This window comes from Malaya genurostris, chromosome 2 (genome assembly GCF_030247185.1).
Source record: "Malaya genurostris strain Urasoe2022 chromosome 2, Malgen_1.1, whole genome shotgun sequence".
NCBI lineage: Eukaryota > Metazoa > Arthropoda > Insecta > Diptera > Culicidae > Malaya > Malaya genurostris.
In genome coordinates this window covers 61,305,063-61,326,882 of record NC_080571.1, presented here as the reverse complement: position 1 = coordinate 61,326,882, position 21,820 = coordinate 61,305,063, and the positions used below count along the sequence as shown (strand labels likewise).

Below are 21,820 nucleotides of genomic sequence, written 5' to 3'. Positions count from 1 at the left end.
AAAATGGTGCAACTAGGGTTCATACAATATATTAAAATGATATGTCACGAATCTCGTAGACTTTTGTCTAAACTTGAAAACCGCCTACTGTAGCCGATATGGGTGCAACAAAATCAACGGCACTGCCAGCAAGTAAACTTGTAGCAAGGGCAATCAACGTCGCACCGCAGCACTACTTCGTCCAGTGGGCGCAACAAAACATAATCACAACAAGCAGTTTCGAACAGAGTGCAACCACTTGCAGCACAGAATGATCGATGCCGTCGTCTGCACCGCCTCCGTCATCCCCTCGCAACGTCACTGCCACCGCAATCATCGACAATAAGCAAACGGCGCGCAGTCGAGTGGTTGATGAAAATTCATTAAAAGAGACGACGCGTAGCCAGCCACGAACAGACATCGCGACGAACTGGTACCCAGCGGACATCACCTCAATCGGAAGGCAAATTTGTGCAGTGAACGAAGCACCCAGACCGGAAGAACCAATCAAGTCAGTTTGGGTTTCCTAGTTGATACAGTAAACAATATTAAGTGTGCGGTGATTTGCCCTTTTCGGAAGCAAAAGTGTCCAAATCGGTTCCGGTGCGTGTAGTTCCTCAGTGGGTGATCTGTCATTAACGCAATCGCGCTGTTTGGAATTATCGTGGCAGGGCGGTCTACTTGGTGCAAGGTTCTAGAACCACTTGGACCTGTGTACGGTGCGCGACATTAAAAGTTTCCGCCTGTGCCGCTCGGTTTTACGTACGTGATAACGCACAAACAGTTTTGCTGAACGTGATCTTGGTGATTCCGATTGTCGATTGCAATCGATTCGGCTGTTGACTTAATTTCGATTCAAAGTAATAACCGCCGTACCGAAACCGCACGATGTGGAAGTTCATTGTCAGCGTGCTTATGCTAACCGTGCTCGTGGCGGCACAGGGAGATTGTAAGTAAACTTCTTTTTTTTTTGGTTCCGGTTTTCCGATTTTCCGCCTAAGGGCGCAATGAATCGATTAGCTTCAGGGTGGTTGGGTACGGTGAAGGTTCGCGGCAAAAATCCTACGCACCTTGGGTGTGAGCTATGTTGCTACTTATGACTCAGAACAAGGAAGTAAGGCAGTCAATTTTTAAAACTGCAATGAAGTTAGCAAGGAGCGTGATAGTCAAGGACTAGCTGAAGTGACTGTTACTCAATAGAGATTACGATATGCGATCTAACTGATCACGTGTGTTCTAGGACGATCGGTTTTTAGTATGACATTTAATCAGAAAAAATACTGAAAAATGGCATTGACACAGTTTCCAATAGTTCAAAGTAAATTTGGCAGTTGTGCTCCACGCTAATGGATTTTTTTGTTCAATATTGTCCTAGGCTTCGAACTGCAAAGATTTAGCAGTTTTTTGTCTGCCACCGGAATATTGTTGTTGAATAAATAACGTTATGCTTCGATGAGGAATAATTCAGCAGCTTCTATTTGTGGAAATGATGTGAATTCAAATGCAGTTTATAAAACGAAAATTGATCTTGCGCGTTTGATTTGGCAAGAGCTCGTCAGAAATTATTCTACTATTCGCTCAAGTGACAAATTAGTTTATTTTACATGTTTCTGTTGCTTAGTGGATCTTAAAAAATTTTCCAGTTATGCTTCAAGAATTTTTGACAAATCATTATAAATGTGTGTGACCTAGCGTTGTCCTGATGAAATGTGACACCTCTTCTGTTGGCCCGTTCTGAACGGTTCTGATAAAAACGATCGAGTTGCTGACAGTAGAGATCCAAATTTCGTGTTTGGCCATATGGAAGCCTTTATAATAAACTATTTTTTCTGGCCGTTAGCTGTCATTTGTGATTCTTATCCCCAGTCACATTCCGTTTAAGAAACTATTTGATTTCATTCCGTTTCGAAATCTTTTGTGGATTCGATCCAAATGATTATTTGTGGTCTTCAGTGTAGTACTTATACTTTTTTTTTGGTGCAGATTTGTGCAAATAAATTCTGAAAAATAGATCGAATCTTCTCTCTAATGGCTTTTTACTATTAACAAACTGTAGCTTACAATAGAACGCACCAAACAAAAGACAGCAAAAGAATTTGTTTAGTTCAAAATGTATCATTAACAACGAGTATAAATCTGAAATTTTTTGATCGACAGTGTATGAAATGTCGATTAGTACAGTTATCAATTGAAAAAATTGGGGTGCAAGTTGATTAAATCTTTGAGTAAATTAATAAGAAAATATTGAAACACAAACTTAACCTCTTAACCTCAAATCGATGAAACATTTGAAACAACTTGTATGCAATCAAGTGTTCTCTTTGTGTGGGTTACGTACCACATAAAAACACATAATTTCGAAAAGTCGCATAAAAATCCGCATAAACTTGAAAAGAAAAAACATGTTTTAAACCACCTGGTGGAGTTGTTATGCCTTTTCGATTAACATTTCTTTAGAAATCGATGCAAGTTCCGATAGAGTTTTTGACAATCTTTTTCCAGAGTCGAAACTCGGAGACCGTCACAGTTGTAAAAAGTTTTAGCGGCCATTCAAATAGCCAAGAATTAAAGTTTAAATAGTTATAAAATCTGCTTTGAAAATTTCGATCTTATCTGTGTTGTAAATTTTTTTACGATTAAACATTTTGACCAACATATAATAAGTTCAACGAAAAAACTATTGTTTGAATTAAAACTGGTTGATTAATCTCTCATGCACTATTTAGATTGAGTCAATTAAACGAAAAATGAGACGAAACGAAAACCTGTGCTCTTGTTACTGCTGTATAAGAAATTCAAGTTAAATCAGCAATAATACTTGTCAAGAGGCATAATGAAATATGGTTTGTGATTAGATTTTTATTATTATTTTCAATGTAATTACATTGTTTTTTGAAAACGTTGTAAGTTTTCGTTTTCTTTTTATTCACCCGTACGCTGTGAGCTTTGTTTACGAGGAAGTGGTGTTTTCTTCTTCCGTACCAGCGATGCGTTTGGTTTTGCATCGTTATTTTGTAAGACGGTTTGTCAGTTCTGACACTCATCGCTTTATAATTTCGGAACCGGAAGTCGGATCTGGATGAAATCGCACACTATCTTTTAAGACCATAGAAGCTTTAATTTGAATCAAGATTTGTGACAATCGGAATCACCGTTGCCGATAAACCACAGAGAGTTCCGTTTTTGGAGCTTTCGTAATCGAAAACTGGAGACTAGTAGTCCCAAAGTAGGTTTATATATTCATTGACTAACAAGATCTGCCCCGTTTCGCCATCACTTGTGCAAAAATACTCATTTTCCATTAAATAAAGATAAAATTTAAAGGACTGGTATATGATAAAGTCGGTTTTTCACAGTGATTGCATTCCATTTCGATATGAGAAAGGCATATATATTTGTCGCTAAATGTCTTAAAAATTCCTAAAACGTCAAGATCTGGACAAAATCTTTGAAAATGCATTACTTTGAAATTTAAGTTTGCATAAAAAGACTGCATAGCTTGAAAACTCATATTAAAAAAATTTCGCATAACTTTTAAAATTCGCACGAAAAGTCTGATAAAAATCACATAAAAAGAGGTTTGAGTGTACTACCACTGTAACTGTTGTGCTTAGATTATTCTGTGTGGTTTTACATATACTTTAGATTACTTAAATTTAGTCTTTGTACAGGGTGCTCCATATTTTATGTCTATATGGAAACCTGTTTCCAAAACATACTTGATGCTATCACTCGATTGGTAAATGTGAAAGTTATGCAGCGTTTACATACCGACATAAAAGATGGAGCACCCTGTATTTATACATTACTTTAGGAACTATCCAAACCATATAAAAAATGGATGTAAAAACCAACATGAGCTTTTGATTTGTGCATTTTTAGAAATGTAGAAGATACAGCTAAAACAATTCAAAGACTTTTGCTAAACTTCAAGAATGGGTTTCGTTGAATTGCACAGTGCTTTTCATCCCAATAGGTCTAAGTCGTATCTCATTTTACAACCTTTTCGGCTGTGAATTTCGTAGATTCCTCTCATAAAATTGAATTATTTGAATGTATTCTTGGACAAATTTGAGAACAGACACTCGACAGTTTTAAATTTGTTCACTCATGTTTTGTTATAATTGAAGATATATTTTTTCTAATTCAACATCTTGAATCGCTTCGTGACTTGCTATATTTATTGGATAAAACGGTTTCTTTGATCATCTATCAAGACTTTGGAATACAAAATTTTAGAAGACCAAAGTGAATAAAAACCATTGAAAACATGAAGAACCAGAAGTTTTAGAGTCTTGACAGTGAAATTTTGTTGTCAGATGGCAGACGCCTCCTGTCCGAGGGAACAAAAATACAAACTAATCGCAAATTTTCTCATTAAAAAATCTCCCAATGATGATATAGCTCTTGAGAATACTACAGTGGAAAAAAAACAGAAACTTGTAGAAGTAGGACAATTTTATCAACAATCCATTAATTAAAAAACGAGGAATGCGTCTTGCTTAACAACTGGCAGGAATCAATCTTGAATGTTTTTATACAAAATTTGAGTTCGCTGTTAAACATTTTTAGTTGAAATTTTTGTTCAGTTATACATTGAAAAATACATACACTGAGGTCTCTTTTTACGCGGGGGATACGTACTGCGTAAAAAGCCGTGCCAAATAAACCCGCGTGGCTTCGGAAATACGCGTTAAAAAAAATTCGTAGCTTCAGAAATCTACGTAGAAAAACAGCAAAACTAAAGATTTTGTTGATGCCAAATATCTTAGAAATGCATGAAACGTTGAGATATGGTGTAATCTCATTTTTTTTAAACAAAACTGGGACTTAGAAAATTTAAAACCGCGTAGCTTCGGAGGTCCGAGTAAAATTGAATAAACTTTTTTGAGTCAAAATGTCTTAAAAATGTCCAGCTAAGGTGAAATCTAAAAAAAAATTTTTGATCGAAAGTGTCAAAGAGACTTAAAAACAATTTCGGGATAACAAGTGTATCACAGCGTTTCGAAGACAAAACGAGAAAATCGCGCAACTTCGAAAATCCGTGTAAAAATAGCCGCATTAAAAATTCGCAAAAAACGCGTAATAAAAGATCTCATTGTAATCAGATGTCCCATATAACGCTGTCGGCTCGTAAATTAAGTTGTTCATTGAAGGAAGCTGTCGATTTTTCTGTAACCGACATGTTCCATGACTTTCGATGCCTTTGAGTTTTTAAATTCCTTAACCAGCAGGTTTAATCTTCGAATTAAAATCATAGCAATCAGAGCTCTATTTGTTTCTGCAAAAATATTGCTTATCCATGCCACCAAACAAATCTTTTGCATATCTTTGCTTTCCCATATTATAATATTGATTGATTATTAGTAGCTTCTGTCAGTTAAAAAGTGTTCACTACTATCCCATGCAGGAAATCGACATGTCAATAAAAACGATAATGTTTGATTTTCAATGCTACAAAAACGTCAAATATTCCTACCGCTACACGATGTATTCGTAGTTCCCCTAGCTGAATAGTGAAAATTGCATCATTTTTGCAAGTTTTCCAAAATTGTATGTCATCATTATTTTAATACTCACGTAAATCCTTTGCCCCAATTTTATTAGCTTTCCGCTCATCGATTTTCTCAAAGGAAGAAGAAACCCGACGCAACAAATGTTTTTGATTTTTGCTAGCATGAGTCTCAAAATTAAATGGATTGCAGCAACGATTTTTGTATTTTGAATTCATGTTTACACCGCGATCTTAACTGAAACGTTGCTAACAATAAACTGACAAAGTTAGGATTCGATCTGTGACGCGACATGTGTCGACAAGTTAAAGGTGCATTAGGCCGATCCGACCGATCCGAGCTCTCCGGCAGTGACTTTTTCTCTCCTTCGGCTATGGTTGAACTGGACATGCTCACAGCTGCATGTGCAGCTCAGCCATAGCCGAAGCAGAAAAATAGTCAACGCCGGAGATCTCGGATCGGTCGGATCAGCATAATGCGAATAGCCTTTTAAGCCCGTGTCCTTATTTGAAAGGTAAGGAAAAGACGCACATTTCATGTATTGGACGAATTTTTGTATTTTTATTAGATTTTACAGTATAGCCCGTTGAAAAAATGCTCTATTTTGAAAACGCGAAATTTCAAAAAATCATATCTCAAAAATTCCACGTACCATATTGAAATAAAAAATGGGTTAAATGAAAAAAATAAATTTGGGTGACTGATTTTGCGCGGAATGCCCGTTTAATAAAAGCGCATCTTTCATTTCTGTCTCAATATTTCTATTTTCAACCCGTCATGAATGGTTCAATATTGAATTTCATTTGGACTTTCGGTTCCGGAGCTATAGGGTATGTGGAAATTAGGTATAAAATATTCACTTAATTTTCTCGGGAGTGGCTTGACCGATTTTCACATACTGACACGGAACGACCGAAATTAGCTCTGCGCCTAATTCGTATTACTGTTTTCGAATTAGTTGATTTTAACAACAAAATTTTAAAAATAACTATAAAATTAGTTAAAATTGAGAGTTTACTTTGCTAAAAAAATCTCTTATTTTTAGAGAATGTGTTTAGTTGGCGAATATTCCGGACACAAACCAGCAATATTTCAATCCAACACGAAATTCTCATTGACAACTAATTTCGTTATTAAAATCAGAAACTTTGATTCTATTTATCTATCACCGTCATTACTGAAGGACAGTAGTGTCAAAGCAAAACAATCCATTAAAAAGCTAAAAGGGACAGTCTTGTTGAAACTGCTCGTAAATTGTTTAGATGTTTTTCGCATGTGTTACGATATATCCCTATATAAATTTCTAAACCGATATGTAAAAATTACGTAAACTGTTAGTGGAAAGTGTATTTATTCAGAATTTGTGCGCAGTTGAAGCGATTGTGGGTAATAATGTTTTTACGCGAAACAGTGAAGTGAGTTTCGAATGTTGCACTCTAATTGTACACGTCAAATGATGTTTTTTTGTATCTTCTCATTCCGGGCTACGCCGTCCGGTGTATACTTGTATTCGGTTTTTGTTTTCCGAGTGCTCAAAGTTTTCAGTGAGAGAGTCGATTTCGCGAAGTCGAATGAAGAAAACAGCGATTTAGAAGTAAAATTTTTCAAAAAGAAGTTTATGTTTCGCTTATGTCTTTTTCTTCAATACAACCTGGAAATATAGAAAAGATAACCGCGACTGACATTTTTTTCGGTAGTAGTGTGCCATCTAGTGACTAGTAGTGATTACGGTGTTAACGAGCGCCATATAGCTGCTAATTGCAAAAACCAATTCAACCATTTATGTTGGTTGAAAACAACGTTTTATTTCTCTAATTCAACTAAAAAATTAGTTGAATGGATATGAAGCGTGCCTTAGCTAAGAAATGACAGCACGTTTAATTGGTGAATTCAACTAAAAAAAATAGCCATTTCAACAAATATTTTATTATTATTAAGAGAATTAGAATTAAAAAATCTAAATTAGCAAAAGTAAGATTTTTTTAGTTGTCTCAAAAAATAACTAACTAAAATCAGAAAATCAACTAATTTTTTCGCCAAAATGCTAATTTCGATCTTTCCGTAGAGATTTAAACGAAAGGTCTTAAAATTATTTGAAAAATTTTAGAGTATTTAATCCAGATTCGAGTTCCGTTTCCGGAGCTAGAGTACGATAGGTGGAACATTTTCAATTTCATGAGTATTTTTCATAAACGATAGTAAAAACAAGTACGAATCCCATAAAACTGACTGATAAATTCTTCTAGTTGACAGAACTTATTAGTCTGTGGACATGTAAACTTGATTTGGCACTAACAGTTCCCCATTTCCTGTTTCTGAAGCACTGAAGGTAGTGAAGAAAACCTCCGAAAATAGAACTTACTTCGATTTCTCAGCGATGCTTGAACCGATTTTAACAAATCTTGATTTAAATTGAAGCTCATATTGTCCCAAAAACCAACTGTGAAATTTCATCCGGATGTGACTTCCGGTTCCGCAATTACGAGGCGATGAGTGTCAAAGCTTTCTAACTACTATATATAATGACGATACAAAAACAGTACGCACCGATAAGAGCTGGCACGAAAGAAGAAAACACAACTCGCCTTTACAAACAATGCACACAGCGATCTTTGTTCAATTTCGTACATGCCATAAAGAAAACGAAAACCAACATCAAACCTGATTACTTACTTACTTTCCTCAGATGAAGCGTGAGCGATTTTCTCAAACATAGATTCAAATAAAAGATCTTATGATTCCGTACAAAGCTTTGGAATTTCATTCGAATACAACTTTTGGTTCCGGTATTACAGGATGAAGAGCTATTATAAGCTGGGCTCGAAACTATTCCAACCGTTAGTCATTGTTAATAGACAGCCTATCAAACTAATTCCGGCTATCATGGCTCCCAACTTCCGATTCCGGAAGCATCGAGCATAGTGTTTAAATTCTTCAAAATAAAACTCAGACTATATATTTATAGATAGTTTGGTCGATTTTCATGAACTTGGGTTTAAGTAGAAGGTCTTATAATCTCAAATAAAATTCCGGCATTTAATCTGAATCCGACTTCCTGCTCCGGAGCTACTGGGTTAAGCATTAAAAATTGTATACCGCTACCTAATGCGACGAAGCAAAAGAGAGAAAATTTCTTTTCAATTTGTAGGTCATATTTGCTACTGGTGATACGAATCAACTTCGAATGCTACTGGTGATACGAATCAACGTCTTACGGTTTCATACTGAATTTGTTGTGGATTCTAGTTCCGTTTTCGGAACTATAGGGTTTTTTTTCATAAATTCTGCTAGATTCCGTTCGAAAAAACTTTCCTCTTACTATTCAATGAACAGTTGTTTTTAGAACTCCACAGTAATATTTATGATGCTATGAGTAATATGAGAAAGGCATCATTACACCACTAGGTTTTTTTTGTGAATAATTTTAATTCATTCTTATTAGACGTCAATTTTATCAAAACTGAAGAAGTTACAGCTGAAACGGTTTCTAGATATTTTCAAACATCAAATTTGTGATGAAAAATAATCATTTTAATCAACAGAATACGATTCAGCTCAAGAGCAAAATATTTGCTCAACGCAACTCTTCTTGGGATGATAGAACAAAAGATCGTCTTGGGATGTTTGGAAAGTAGTGCTCAAGACCTTCAAAGTTTCCTGATTTTGGTTGCATATCACAGTATCTGCAAGTATTATATAATTGCATATTTCATTCACAAAAAAAAACTGTTGTTGCATGTGTAAACTAGACGAAACGGCCCAACTAGTCGAATACCATAGCTCTGTTTTTATGTTTTTATTTCGAACTCAATATTTTCTCCACCCTTCCCGAAAGCCAGCCTTGAGTCTGGTTTGGATCTACATTTGTGCAAAATAAATGGTTTGTCGTACTGAAAATGAGTAAAAAGCTTCTCTCAGGTTGAAATATACGAGTACTTTGTATATGGAGTGCAGATTGTCACTTTTATACATGAAATCATATGGATACTGAGTACATATGTTTCAGTAATTCGTTATTCGAAAGAATTAAACTTATTTAATTTCAACTTTTCGTACTAAAGTCTAAAGTTGGCCAGGGTCTGGGCTCCACTAGGAGATTGATAGCACCTATTATCTTTCTCCGGACCAGCCTTGATGCCATGTGGAATCCGGCGGAGAAAAATTTATCCAAGAATAGATCCACTGTGTTCCTACTTCCATGTCGTAAAAGGCGACAAATGTAGGAGTTTCTTTTTCCCTTCAGTTATCAGATTTTTCCAACACTTCACATTAGATAACTATGATTTACTAAATTATCTCTTCCTTCAATTTCATTCAACTTATCAATTTCTGGTTAGCTTCTGAGAAAAGTTTTATTTGGTATTTTTTCTTCTTCCATGTTATTGCTTGTTTTTCACGGTTGAAAATTGAATGAAAAACTATTGCGGAGATCCGTGAATATTACAATGTTAATAACAGAGTTAACGTAAATACTTGTTTGTTTGATAAATTAATAGTTTTTTCTCGGTAGCCGGCTGCCCAGATCAACCAATATAACAAATTAACAACAAAAAATTAATTAAACAACCAAGACGCGCGTGAAATCTGTTGACCTTTGTTTGGTGATTTAAAATTATTTGATTTATAGATTATGTCACTACAGTGCATCAACTATTTTGTCTAAATCCTTGTTAATTTTGTAGCAGGCAGTTCCATTTTGAAAAAAATAGAGAAATTTTTATTCGTTACGCGAAAGTATTTCAATTTTTCCTTCAGTTTCCATGAATAAGATCTGTGAACCAAGACTTCCCGGGGGGACTTCAATATCGGGTGCTTTTGAAACGTCTACTCGGGAAGTCTTTGAGTTTCGTGGTGCATCCGAGCATCTTGAAACCGCAACATGTGGAGTGCGCAGTAGTATATACGGCCTCAAGAAACAACAAGTGTTGGACTAATATCCCTTCCCATCTCTTAGACGATCTACGTTCGGTGATGCCAACTTTACGGATCTATCCGTAGATCTGCGGATTTCTGCCTTTTCTACGGATCTACGGATGAACCTCTTGAAATCTACGGAATTTGCATTATTCCTCCAGATATCTACAGGAAATAATTAAATCTGGGGTTTTTATTCTGAAAACAGCCATTTGTCAAAATTCATTTTAAAGAAAGATTCTGGATGACTTGGCGCTCACTGGTAGTCAGTTTTTACAGTAATTGAAAACAAAATGTTTTATCTTCGTCTGGCTGATTTCAACACTTCAGAAATTACTCTCAAAAGCAGATGTTGACAAATGACTTATTGACCATTCTCCGGAAAAACACTTAAAATATTAGGAGTAGATGGGTAAAACGCACCCCCTAAGGAAATGTTGCTATATCTTAACTATAGAGAATAACACGGAAGAGTTTCACGCATGACTATCTTCCGTTATATCTGGAAGCCTGTCTTTATGGCTCAGAGCCCCATTTTACGTGCGGGGTCAATAAACGACATAAAAATAATTTTATGCAAATATATGAGTATGAGTACACTTGAAACAAAATCTACGAATTTCACCTCAGGAAAAAGTGGCATCACTGGACTTTCTATGATTGACGATGAAAGAAAAATATCAAAAAATGTCAAAAGTAAGTTGAAAAAAATAAGCAGAATTTATCCGATCTACTCATGCAACGCCTACTATTCCAGTTCATGGTGCATATCTAGTTTTTTTCAATAACTAGGGTAAGGGCTCCCTATTTCATCTCATTTGTAAGGACGTCGCCTTCAAACCCCGATTTAGCCACTAAAATCACTGTAACTATTTCATATTACTGCTTCATTCGCCTTGCTCTACGTTGAAAATTGATTCACATTTCTTGAAAATTCAACTAATATTTATAAAACAGCTAAAACACTAATGATGTTTTCACTACTCTGCTCCTAATTTCATCTCAATGGATTTTTATCCATCCTATCGTTGATCTTTTATTCATCCTATAAATTAGCAATGGCGACAGCAATCAAAACAAAATATTCCACTATTACACTCTCACCCGCATTCGCATGGCTGCCAGATGGCTGACTAAACGCTGCCAGCTGGAAAAATATGGCTTGCAGACATTCTGGTGACCGACTGCCTTACCGCTGCCAGATATACAACTCAAACGATACAACCGTACCCACCAGGATTTTTCCACATTATTATTATTGGTAAAAAATTTACTCGTTGAATTATCTAATTAATGGGGCAATGACTTACGGAGATCTAAAAAACTATATTTTAACGTCATTTTATTAGTGAAAACAGATAGAACAGATATGGACTTTCTATGCAAAGTAATACATATTTTCTATGAAAATACCTGGCATCTCTGTGCACAGCCGATGAAACACACGCACACTTCACAGCGTTATGTTGGCGTATAGAGGAATGAAATCAGTGCTACTAGATTTGCCACAATGGTTATTTCATTAGTATTTAACACGTTCTTTCTGGTAATATTCGAAGCAGAAACAGTTTTATCGAAATATTAATATCAATAATATAATTAAACTAATGTCACGGATACCAAAAACATACTTTTTGATGATAATTAGAAGAAGATAAACAATTTTTGTTTTGTAACATTATGAGATAACTTGGCAACTTTGCGAAACCAAATGAGATGAAAACAAAGCGCAATCAAGTGAACGAAGTGAAAAACTTTCATCTCATATTTTTGAAGACTTTTATTGCTTGTCGGGTAAATTTTGAAGTTTTTAATCGTTAACTAAACAAGTGGCAAGTGAACATAACTAATTATGAAGTCATCCAGCATTCAATGGTAGTGTAATTGTGCTAAATAGTGATCATGTTTTGAGACGAATCGATTAGTAGATATTCAGAAACATGACGAACTGTAAATCTTGAGACGAAAATGTGTCCTAAATTGAAAAGTGAGTTTATTTTATATGAAAAAAAACGATCACCGAAGAATTTAAAACCATTTCTTTCAATAGGAAAGTGTGACAATAGCTTTTCAAATCATTTTAAAACATTTCACAGTTTGCTTCCGGTAGGTTGTAAAATATTATTCATGTTTAAAGTTATGAGGTGAAGGGATGAGATGGATATAGGAGCTCAGATGAAATAGGGAGCCGTTGCCCTACATTTTGGAAGAAACTGAACTTCTGTCGGGACTGTCGAGTAAAGTAGGTCGTATTGTTTCAAGCATTCTAAAACAGTAGGCTATTCTAACAGAAAACAGCGGCAGCCAATGACCGAAGCAAATGCTGCTGAGACTGTCTACATTACGGCGCCTGTGCTGGGAACGATTGTCTGAGAAGAAACCACGGACAATTAATGTAAGACAAATCATTCGAGACACGTCTCCAAACGTCCCAACTAGACATTGATTAACGAACAACGTCTGCATCAATGGCTAACGGAAGGTACCAGGCATTATCGATGCAAAGCAGGAATATTGATACGATGTATTCTTTTTATGCTGCTCCAATACACAAGTTTTACGTCATTGAATTATAAGTCGAACGCATCACCCGCACCTTGCTGGGAGTATTGAATGGAACGACTAACTGCCTGTCAAATTGCACCAGTGTATTCAAAATATTCCATTACGTAGATTGCCCATGTTTTCCGTTTGTACAGTGCATTTAGAACATCCGATCTGCGTTGAACAAAATATGTGAATGCTCAATTTATTCTGTGTTCTTCTTACTAATAGCAGTTCACAGTCATAATTTACATCAAGATTATGATTACCTAGTTTCACTGAAGTAAAACAGAGAATCTAATTTGTTCATCGATAGGAAGCAAATTACGTTTCCAATAAAATTACTGAAATTAAAGTTCGATTCAAATAATACACTGACTTCATTCAACGTCATCATTAGTACAAGATTGATTGAATGCTTTCTGTTAAAACTGTTCATCCCTTTGACAGTTTGTAGAAAAATAGCTTAAAACTAACGGATGCCCGCCACCTGTTGACCTCTTCCGTAATCCATGATAGGAAGCAGTTTTTCACATCAAAGTCTTCGTGACGATCCGTTAATGATAATAGTTCCCAACTGAAGCTAAGGAGGGTTCAGTCAAATTAACCCTGCACTACTGCGGGCGATCAACCACAAAACACTTTTAGCACCTTTTTTCCACTTTATGCTCCTCCTGCCAGACAGTGCTGATATATTACTTAGGTTTCTCGATTTTGCAATTGTGGCAAACGGTCTGTCTGTGGCCAAGGAAATTTGTAGCGACGCGGAAAGACAGCAACAGTAGTGCAGTCATACAAACGAATTAAAGCAAATGTTGTACCAAATCTTACATAATAGAATACGGATCTATAGTGCTGAGTAATTGCTACTCGGTGCAAAATTGGTTGTATAATCACTCAGGGAAATAAACTCTACAACCAACAACCGACAGATGATGCTAATGAGGACTTCGATGGAATCGGATTGAATCCGGCACGTGACTAGACAGGAGATCAGAATTTGGGGATTTACAGTCGTTAATTCATCTATTTAATTAATTCAGCGCAACGACTGGTGCAGGAAGCTGGGGAAGGCGGGTACATTCCAGTTTTTTCTTCTTTGCTTTGCTGTTTGTCATCGTAGTTAAGTCACTTTTATAATATTCATACGAGAATCCGAAGCCTAATGTGTAACATATAATTTGGCACCTTGTTTCGCAGAACATAAAATAGCCTATCATGCCCCACTTACCCCTAGATCGTATTTTACATGATTGCAAATGCAAATCACCTCTCACCTTGCGGTTGATTCTTAATAGGGGCTTTTTCAGCACAGAACAGCTGAGCCGATCTGAGCAGCTAACCAATAAGAACTATCTACTATTAGGCGAATTACTTAACAGATAATATTCAAATGAACAATAGTGAGAACAATTCCCGGCGACCCTGACGACCCGCGTACGAGTTCTGTTATGACACAGACGCATTTTCTGACGAGTACTGTAGTTAGACATGAAGTTGTTTGTTTGTTTAGTTCCGGAAATCGAGCAACAACGGGCAGTAAAATATATTTGACCATTTTAATACAATCTACAATGATTGAAAATTTGCTTACTATGCGCAGAATCACAACAAACAAGCGTTTCAGCTCATCTTTGAGGTTAGGCTACACCCCCTCATTTTCCCTTCACGAGCTGATCCGAAGAATTCTCAATTAGAATTTGTTTTAATCGCAACGCAACAATCTAAGCTTAAGTTACATCCAGCATTGCACTTAATTCTATGGATTGCGGACACGCGTAGAGATTTGTGCGTCACTAACTATTGTCGCGCATTCAAATTAGTCGAACCATGAGAAAATGGAACTTTCCGTGGGCGTAGAAATGCGAACAGAATTGCTGTATGCATCATCTTGCTGGATTAATTTTCTTGATCGATAGCCATTATCGGGTATCTCGGAATGTCATTTCGGAACTTTTATATTGTGCCGGATCCGATCCACAATTTTAACTCGTCGCCATTTAAGTTGAAGAACAGTAAACTCACAAAAATTACTAGCTGAAAACATTGTCAAGAAATTACTCTATTTTTAGTAGACTTTAAGTAAGCTCCCAGCTTTTATTGATAAAAACTGATTACACATTTTCTTATCAAAAATTTTTATAAACCAAAAATACAATTTCCGTCAATTTATGAATTCTTTAAATTTATTACTCGCCTTTTAAGCCAAACAAAGAATTTTCGATTCTCTCAAATAAATTAATAAACGAGTGTATTAAGAGCGTCCTCCATCGATCAAAACAAGTAACAGCCGAATAATGCCAAATGAGGGTTATTCCAACATTTTCCATCGATGCCGCAACAATGGCCGAGCACTGTTGGAATGAAAACGGTTCTTATAATATATTGGTTCCGGAAATTGAAAAGTTACGTCGACATACTCAAGCAACCACAGTTACTGAAAACATCCACTTTCTTGTTGCTTAAGAGTGTGGTATTTTTGGCAACTTGAAAATACAGAACAAGTTCCGTGTGAACTGCCCAGATTGACGGTTCAATGCATAGGGCGCTGGTCTTACCAGCCAGTGATCATATGTTCGAACCACGACCTGAAAGGATTCTTAGTCAGTAGGATCGTAGTACTAACAAAGCAATGATCCTGTACGCTATGAATCGGGTGCAAAGTCTGTTAAAGCAGAAAGGACAAATACCACAAAAGGAATGTAATGCCAAGACATTTTTCCGTGTGAACTTTCTCGCTGATAAGGTCTATAATTATAGACGAAGTCTATTATATTTAAGAAGTGTATCGGAAATAAGCTATCTACAAATTTTTCTTCCAAATTATGATGAAAAATGATATTTTATTCAAAATAAAAATTTTTTTTTTTTAAATAACTATTTATTGGAATATGAGTTAAAATTAAATTATTAAGATTTAAATTGGGTGTTCAGCCACAAGTGGTGACTTTTCAGCCCTGTTATATATATATATGATTTGGTTATTACCATGAAGACATCATTTGCTTCCGCAATTCTAAGATTTTTGTGTAGGGAAAATTCTAAACCTACTTGTATTGTGTAATGGGGAAAAGGAACTTATATACTAACTTACTAACTAATACAGAGAGCGAATCGATTCAATTGAAGATTGCATCGATTTTTGTCGGAATTTGCTTATAATATTATGTGACATTACATCTAATGGTTCTATATTTGTGAGTCTGTGTAACTCATTTGTATTAAACCAGGGAGGACGCTTCAGAATCATTTTCAGAATTTTATTCTGAATCCTTTGAAGCGTTTTCTTCCTGGTGGAACAACAGCTTGACCAAATTGGTACCGCATAAAGCATGGCTGGTCTGAAAATTTGTTTATAAATTAACAATTTGTTTTTTAGACAGAGCTTAGAATTTCTGTTTATAAGAGGATATAAACATTTAATATATTTATTACACTTTGCCTGGATTCCTTCAATGTGATCCTTGAAAGTGAGTTTTTTGTCATACGTTAAACCTAAGTATTTAGCTTGATCAGACCATGTCAATTCCAAGCCATTCAATTTGAGAATGTGATTATTGTTTGGTTTAAGAAAAGAAGCTCTTGGCTTATGGGGAAAGATAATTAATTGCGTTTTTGCTGCATTTGGTTTAATTTTCCATTTTGACAGATAATCACTGAAAATATATAAACTTCTTTGTAGGCGACTGCAGATCACTCTTAAATTTCTACCTGTGGCTAATAGACTTGTGTCGTCACAGAATAGCGATTTCTGACAACCAACGGGTAGATTTGGAAGATCAGAAGTGAAAATATTATACAAGATTGGAGCTACACTCGAACCCTGCGGAACACCGGCTCGTACGGGTAGCAATTCAGATTTACAATTCTGATAGCTAACCTGAAGAGTACGATCAGTTAAATAATTTTGAATCATTTTGATCAAATAAATAGGAAACTGGAAATCAGACATTTTTGCTATTAAACCTTTGTGCCAAACACTGTCGAATGCTTTTTCTATGTCTAGAAGAGCAACTCCAGTGGATAACCCAGAAGATTTATTTGATTTTATCATGTTCGTTACTCTGACAAGTTGATGAGTAGTTGAATGTTCATGACGAAATCCAAACTGCTCTGGTAAAAAAATTGAATTCTCATTTATATGAGTCATCATTCTCAACAAGATAATTTTTTCAAAAAGTTTACTGATAGAAGAAAGTAAGCTAATTGGGCGATAACTTGATGTTTCTGCTGGGTTTTTATCAGGTTTTAGGATAGGAATTACTTTAGCGTTTTTCCATCTTTTTGGGAAGTAAGCTAATGAAAAACACTTGTTGAAAATTTTAACCAGGAGTCTCAAGGCAACATCGGGAAGATTTTTAGTAAGAATATTAAAAATTCCATCATTACCAGGAGCCTTCATGTTTTTGAGTTTCCTAATAATTGATTTAATTTCGTCAAAATTCGTCTCAATAATGTCATCGTGTGATAACACTTGGGTTGAAATATACTCATATTTCAGTGAGATTTCATTTTCAATAGGACTCACAACGTTTAAATTAAAATTGTGGACACTCTCGAACTGCTGAGCAAGTTTTTGAGCTTTTTCACCATTTGTAAGAAGTATTTGATTTCCTTCCTTGAGAGCAGGAATTGGTTTCTGAGGTTTCTTAAGAACCTTAGAAAGTTTCCAGAAAGGTTTAGAATATGGTTTAATTTGTTCAACTTCTTTAGCGAAATTTTCATTTCGCAAAAGAGTAAATCTATGTTTAATTTCTTTTTGTAAATCCTTAACTATGTTTTTCATAGCAGGATCACGAGAACGTTTATATTGTCGTCGACGAACATTCTTCAACCGAATGAGCAGTTGAAGATTGTCATCGATGATAGGAGAATTTAATTTAGTTTGAGCTTTGGGAACTGAAAGATTTCTAGCTTCGATAATATAATGATTCAAATTATCAATTGCTGTGTCGATGTCCGCAGAATTTTCTAAAATAGTTTCATGATCCACATGATTTTCAATGTGAGATCTGTAATACAACCAATTAGCTCTATGATAGTTGAAAATAGAACTAATTGGATTAATTATAGCTTCGTTGGAAAGTCTGAATGTTACAGGAAGATGATCTGAGACAAAGTCAGCATGAGTAATCGGTTCACTACAAATGTGACTTTGATCTGTTAGAACCAGATCAATTGTAGACGGGTTTTTCACGGAAGAGAAACAAGTAGGATTACTGGGATGAAGAACTGTGAAGTAACCAGCTGAGAGTTGATAATGAAGTATTTTACCATTACTGTTATTTTGCCTACAATTCCACTGGACATGCTTAGCATTTAAGTCCCCTATTACGAAAAATTTCGATCGATATCTTGTAAGTTTTTGCAAATCGCCTTTAAAGAAATTTAATTGTTCGCCGGTGCATTGGAATGGCAAATATGCTCCAGCGATGAAATAAATTCCATGAATGGTTTCAACTTCGATTCCCAAGCTTTCAATAACTTTAGTATTGAAAGAAGGTAAAATTCGATGTTTAATTTGCCGTTGGACAAAAATGGCAACTCCACCACCCATTCCAGTAAACCTGTCAAATCGATGAACCACATAATGTGGATTACTTTTCAATTTTACATTTGGTTTAAGAAAAGTTTCTGTCACAATGGCAATATGAATTTTGAGAAAATTATAAAATTCATCTTCACTCGATTTCAAAGGTCGAGCATTTCAATTTAAAATATTCAAATAATTATTTAACATCACTGTTAAATTTTAAATTCATTATAATATTATTTGCAAATTTCCATCCGATTTGAAATGCTTCAAAAAGTGATGAAGTTGAATTCATTTGGATGATCATTTGAAAAAGTTGATCTTGTAGGTAGATCATTTTATTTTCAGTTATACCTATTAATAAATTGTTTTCGTTAGAAGAAGAACTGCAAGGCGGTCCTGTGTTTTGATTATTTACATTAGAAGAAATAGGTGATAGATTTCTACCTAATATACCAGCATAACTGACATTAGAAGAAGATGATGACGAGGTCGATCTACCTGTCAATAAATTGTTTTCGTTAGAAGACGAATTGACAGGGGTACCTGTTTTTTGTTTCGAAGAAATCAGTGCCTTAGAAAAATTAGGCGTGGCATTTGTAACGGTTTTTTTGATTTTCAGGTATGTTCTGTAAATTTAAGGTCGTTGATTTGACTTGTTGTCGAAGCGAACGAGCGTTTAAAATTTTTTCCCTGACAGGACATTTCAAATAATTGGATTTATGATTTCCATTGCAATTTGAACATGAAAATTTATCAGTGGTTTCATTCATTGGACAAACGTCTTTCGAATGCGATTTACCACAATTCAAACACCGTATATCCATATGACAATTTTTGGTTCCATGACCGAACCCTTGGCAACGACGACATTGCGTTAAGTTTGCAATACGATTATGCCGTTTATAATGTTCCCAATGAATTTTAATGTGGGAAATGAAACGTACTTTTTCTAAAGTTTTCAAATTGTTTACATCACTTCGATTGAAGTGTATTAGGTAAAGTTCATGGGAAATTCCAGAGCGTGGTTTAGAAGTACCATTCGCTCTTTTTTCATAAGTATTACTTGGGAAGGGGCAAAACCAAGCAATTCTTTTAGTTCATTTTTAATTTCATCAATACTTTGATCATTTGATAATCCTTTCAAGACAGCCTTGAAGGGTCTGTCTGATTTTATATCATATGAATAAAATTTATGAAGTTTTTCGGACAAATATCGAATAAGACGTTCGTAATCTTCCAATCCATCCACCAAGACTCGACATTCTCCTCTTCGTCCGATTTGAAATGAGACTTTTACTTCCGGGAGAAAGGTAGAAAGCTCAGTACGGAATGCTTTGAAGTCGGAAATCATCACCGTCACTGGTGGCATAGATTGATGTTTCTTCCCAGAACGACAAGCGTCCATTTTGGGAATTTTTGAAGAATTTTCTTCTATGTCGCTACAATCGGATTCAGGAAGAATCTCGTAAATATTGTTAGACGGCATAGGATCAACGGAAGGGAAATCCGTCCGTTGTCTTTTATTTTTACATTCAGATTCTATAAGATCGTGAATGTTATTAGAAAAATGTTGAATAACGGATTGCGATTTATTCCGTATTGAATTATTTTTAGCCTTAGGCTTGTTGCCTTTCCGGTTGGACGCAGGCATTTTTTGAAATTAATGAAATTTTAAATTAAATTAACTAGGCTAAATTAGTCTTCGATTAGACACCTAGCTAGCCTTAAAAAAGGCTGATTAATTTCTTAGTCACTCTAATATCACTCTTTGTATCACTTAGTCACTCTAATATCACTCTTTGTATCACTTAGTCACTCTAATATCACTCTTTGTATCACTTATTCACTTAGTTAGTGATTCAGGTAGCCTTGAAAAAGACTGAAGCCTTGAATCAATGAAACTCTAGGTAGCCAGAAAAAAATTCCAGGAGCCAAGAGCTATACGCGTGCGGTGCGAACGACTGTTCAACACCGACTGTCAAAATAAAAATTGATTCTTTATTGTACGAGGTTAAACTTGAGCATAATGAAAATGATGAAATTTAGGTTATTCCTTCACGAATTTTCTAACTTTTGATCGAACGCTCTTCATCAAGTTCCGGACAAGTGTTGCATCGCATTTTTTGGACGCTTGAACCCAATTTTTTTGAACTCCTGCATGTTCCCAGCTGCCTTACCAGTCTTCTTGAAGACCCTCTTTATGATTGCCCAGTAACGTTCGATGGGTCGAAGCTGAGGGCAATTTGGTGGGTTGATATTTTTCTCAACGAAATGTATACCCTTTTCCGCAAGCTAATTGGTTTTGGCATAGTGAGCCGACGCTCAATCAAAACAGTGGAGGTGTACTATGCTTTTTATATAAAGGCAGCAATCTCTTCTGGAAACACTCAGATGGTTGACGTCAAACCACAGGAACATATTGCTTGCCATACCAGTACCTTTCGAACGAATTTCTCCACTTGAATCTACATGTCCGCATCGCTCACATCCTCCCCAACGACGACAGTAAAGTATTGTGGACCTGGAAGGGTTTTTGAGTCTCCCTTAACATAAGTCTCATCGTCCGTCAAAACGCTTCAAAAGACGCGAATACAATTTCCGGGCCCTTGTTGTTGCTCGCTTCTTCTGTTATACACTTTGTTTCGAGATTTTCTACTTCTTGTAGATCTTCAGGTGATTTCGCCTCTTGATACGCTGGATCATTCTGACACTCGTTCCTGCTTTTTTGGCCAAATCACGTATTGACCTTGATTTGTTCTTCATGATTATAGTTACCACTTTCTGGTCCAGTTTGGGGTTGGAAGATCCGGGTTTTCTGCCTCTTTCTGATATTTCATCCAAAGAATAGTGTTCCCCATACTTATTAATGATGGTTTTAACACTGGCATGATGAATTCCAAACCGCTTCGCCAATTTTCGCATAGTAATACCCTTCAGACTTAGCCATCCGTGTTTGTGTTTGTGATCTGAGTTTGTGAGAAATTGTAGTGATTTCCGGTTTTGAACACACGAGCACTTTTTTGGTACTTCTGAAACCAGGAACGATTTTCCGATATACTCAAAATCAACGTATTTGGTCATTAGCTAATACCTGCCTAATTGAAGAATTATACTGCTATTTGAATGTATTTGGCTTGATTTTTCCGTGTCAAGTATAAAAAAATTGTTATAATAAAAAAAAATAAAATAAAAATAAATAAAATTGTTATACCTGTAATTTCGGAACCGGAAGTCGTTCCCGGATGAAACTCGGTAAGATTATATGGGACTATAAGCTTATATAAATTGGATGCGTATGAGTGCACTTTCTTAATTTATTTGGCATATTTTACCC

The 21,820-nt window shown here is 35.6% G+C and overlaps 1 protein-coding gene across 1 annotated transcript in view; it reads left to right on the top strand.

Annotated features, from left to right (window-relative positions):
• Window positions 1-371: 371 nt before the first annotated feature.
• The window catches only part of LOC131428172 (uncharacterized), a 62,969-nt gene continuing 41,520 nt past the window's right edge, over window positions 372-21,820 (top strand). The window contains exon 1 of the mRNA XM_058591888.1: window positions 372-928. Coding sequence (XP_058447871.1) covers window positions 868-928 — 61 coding nt within the window. The 5' untranslated portion in view covers window positions 372-867. The remainder of the gene's footprint in view (window positions 929-21,820) is intronic.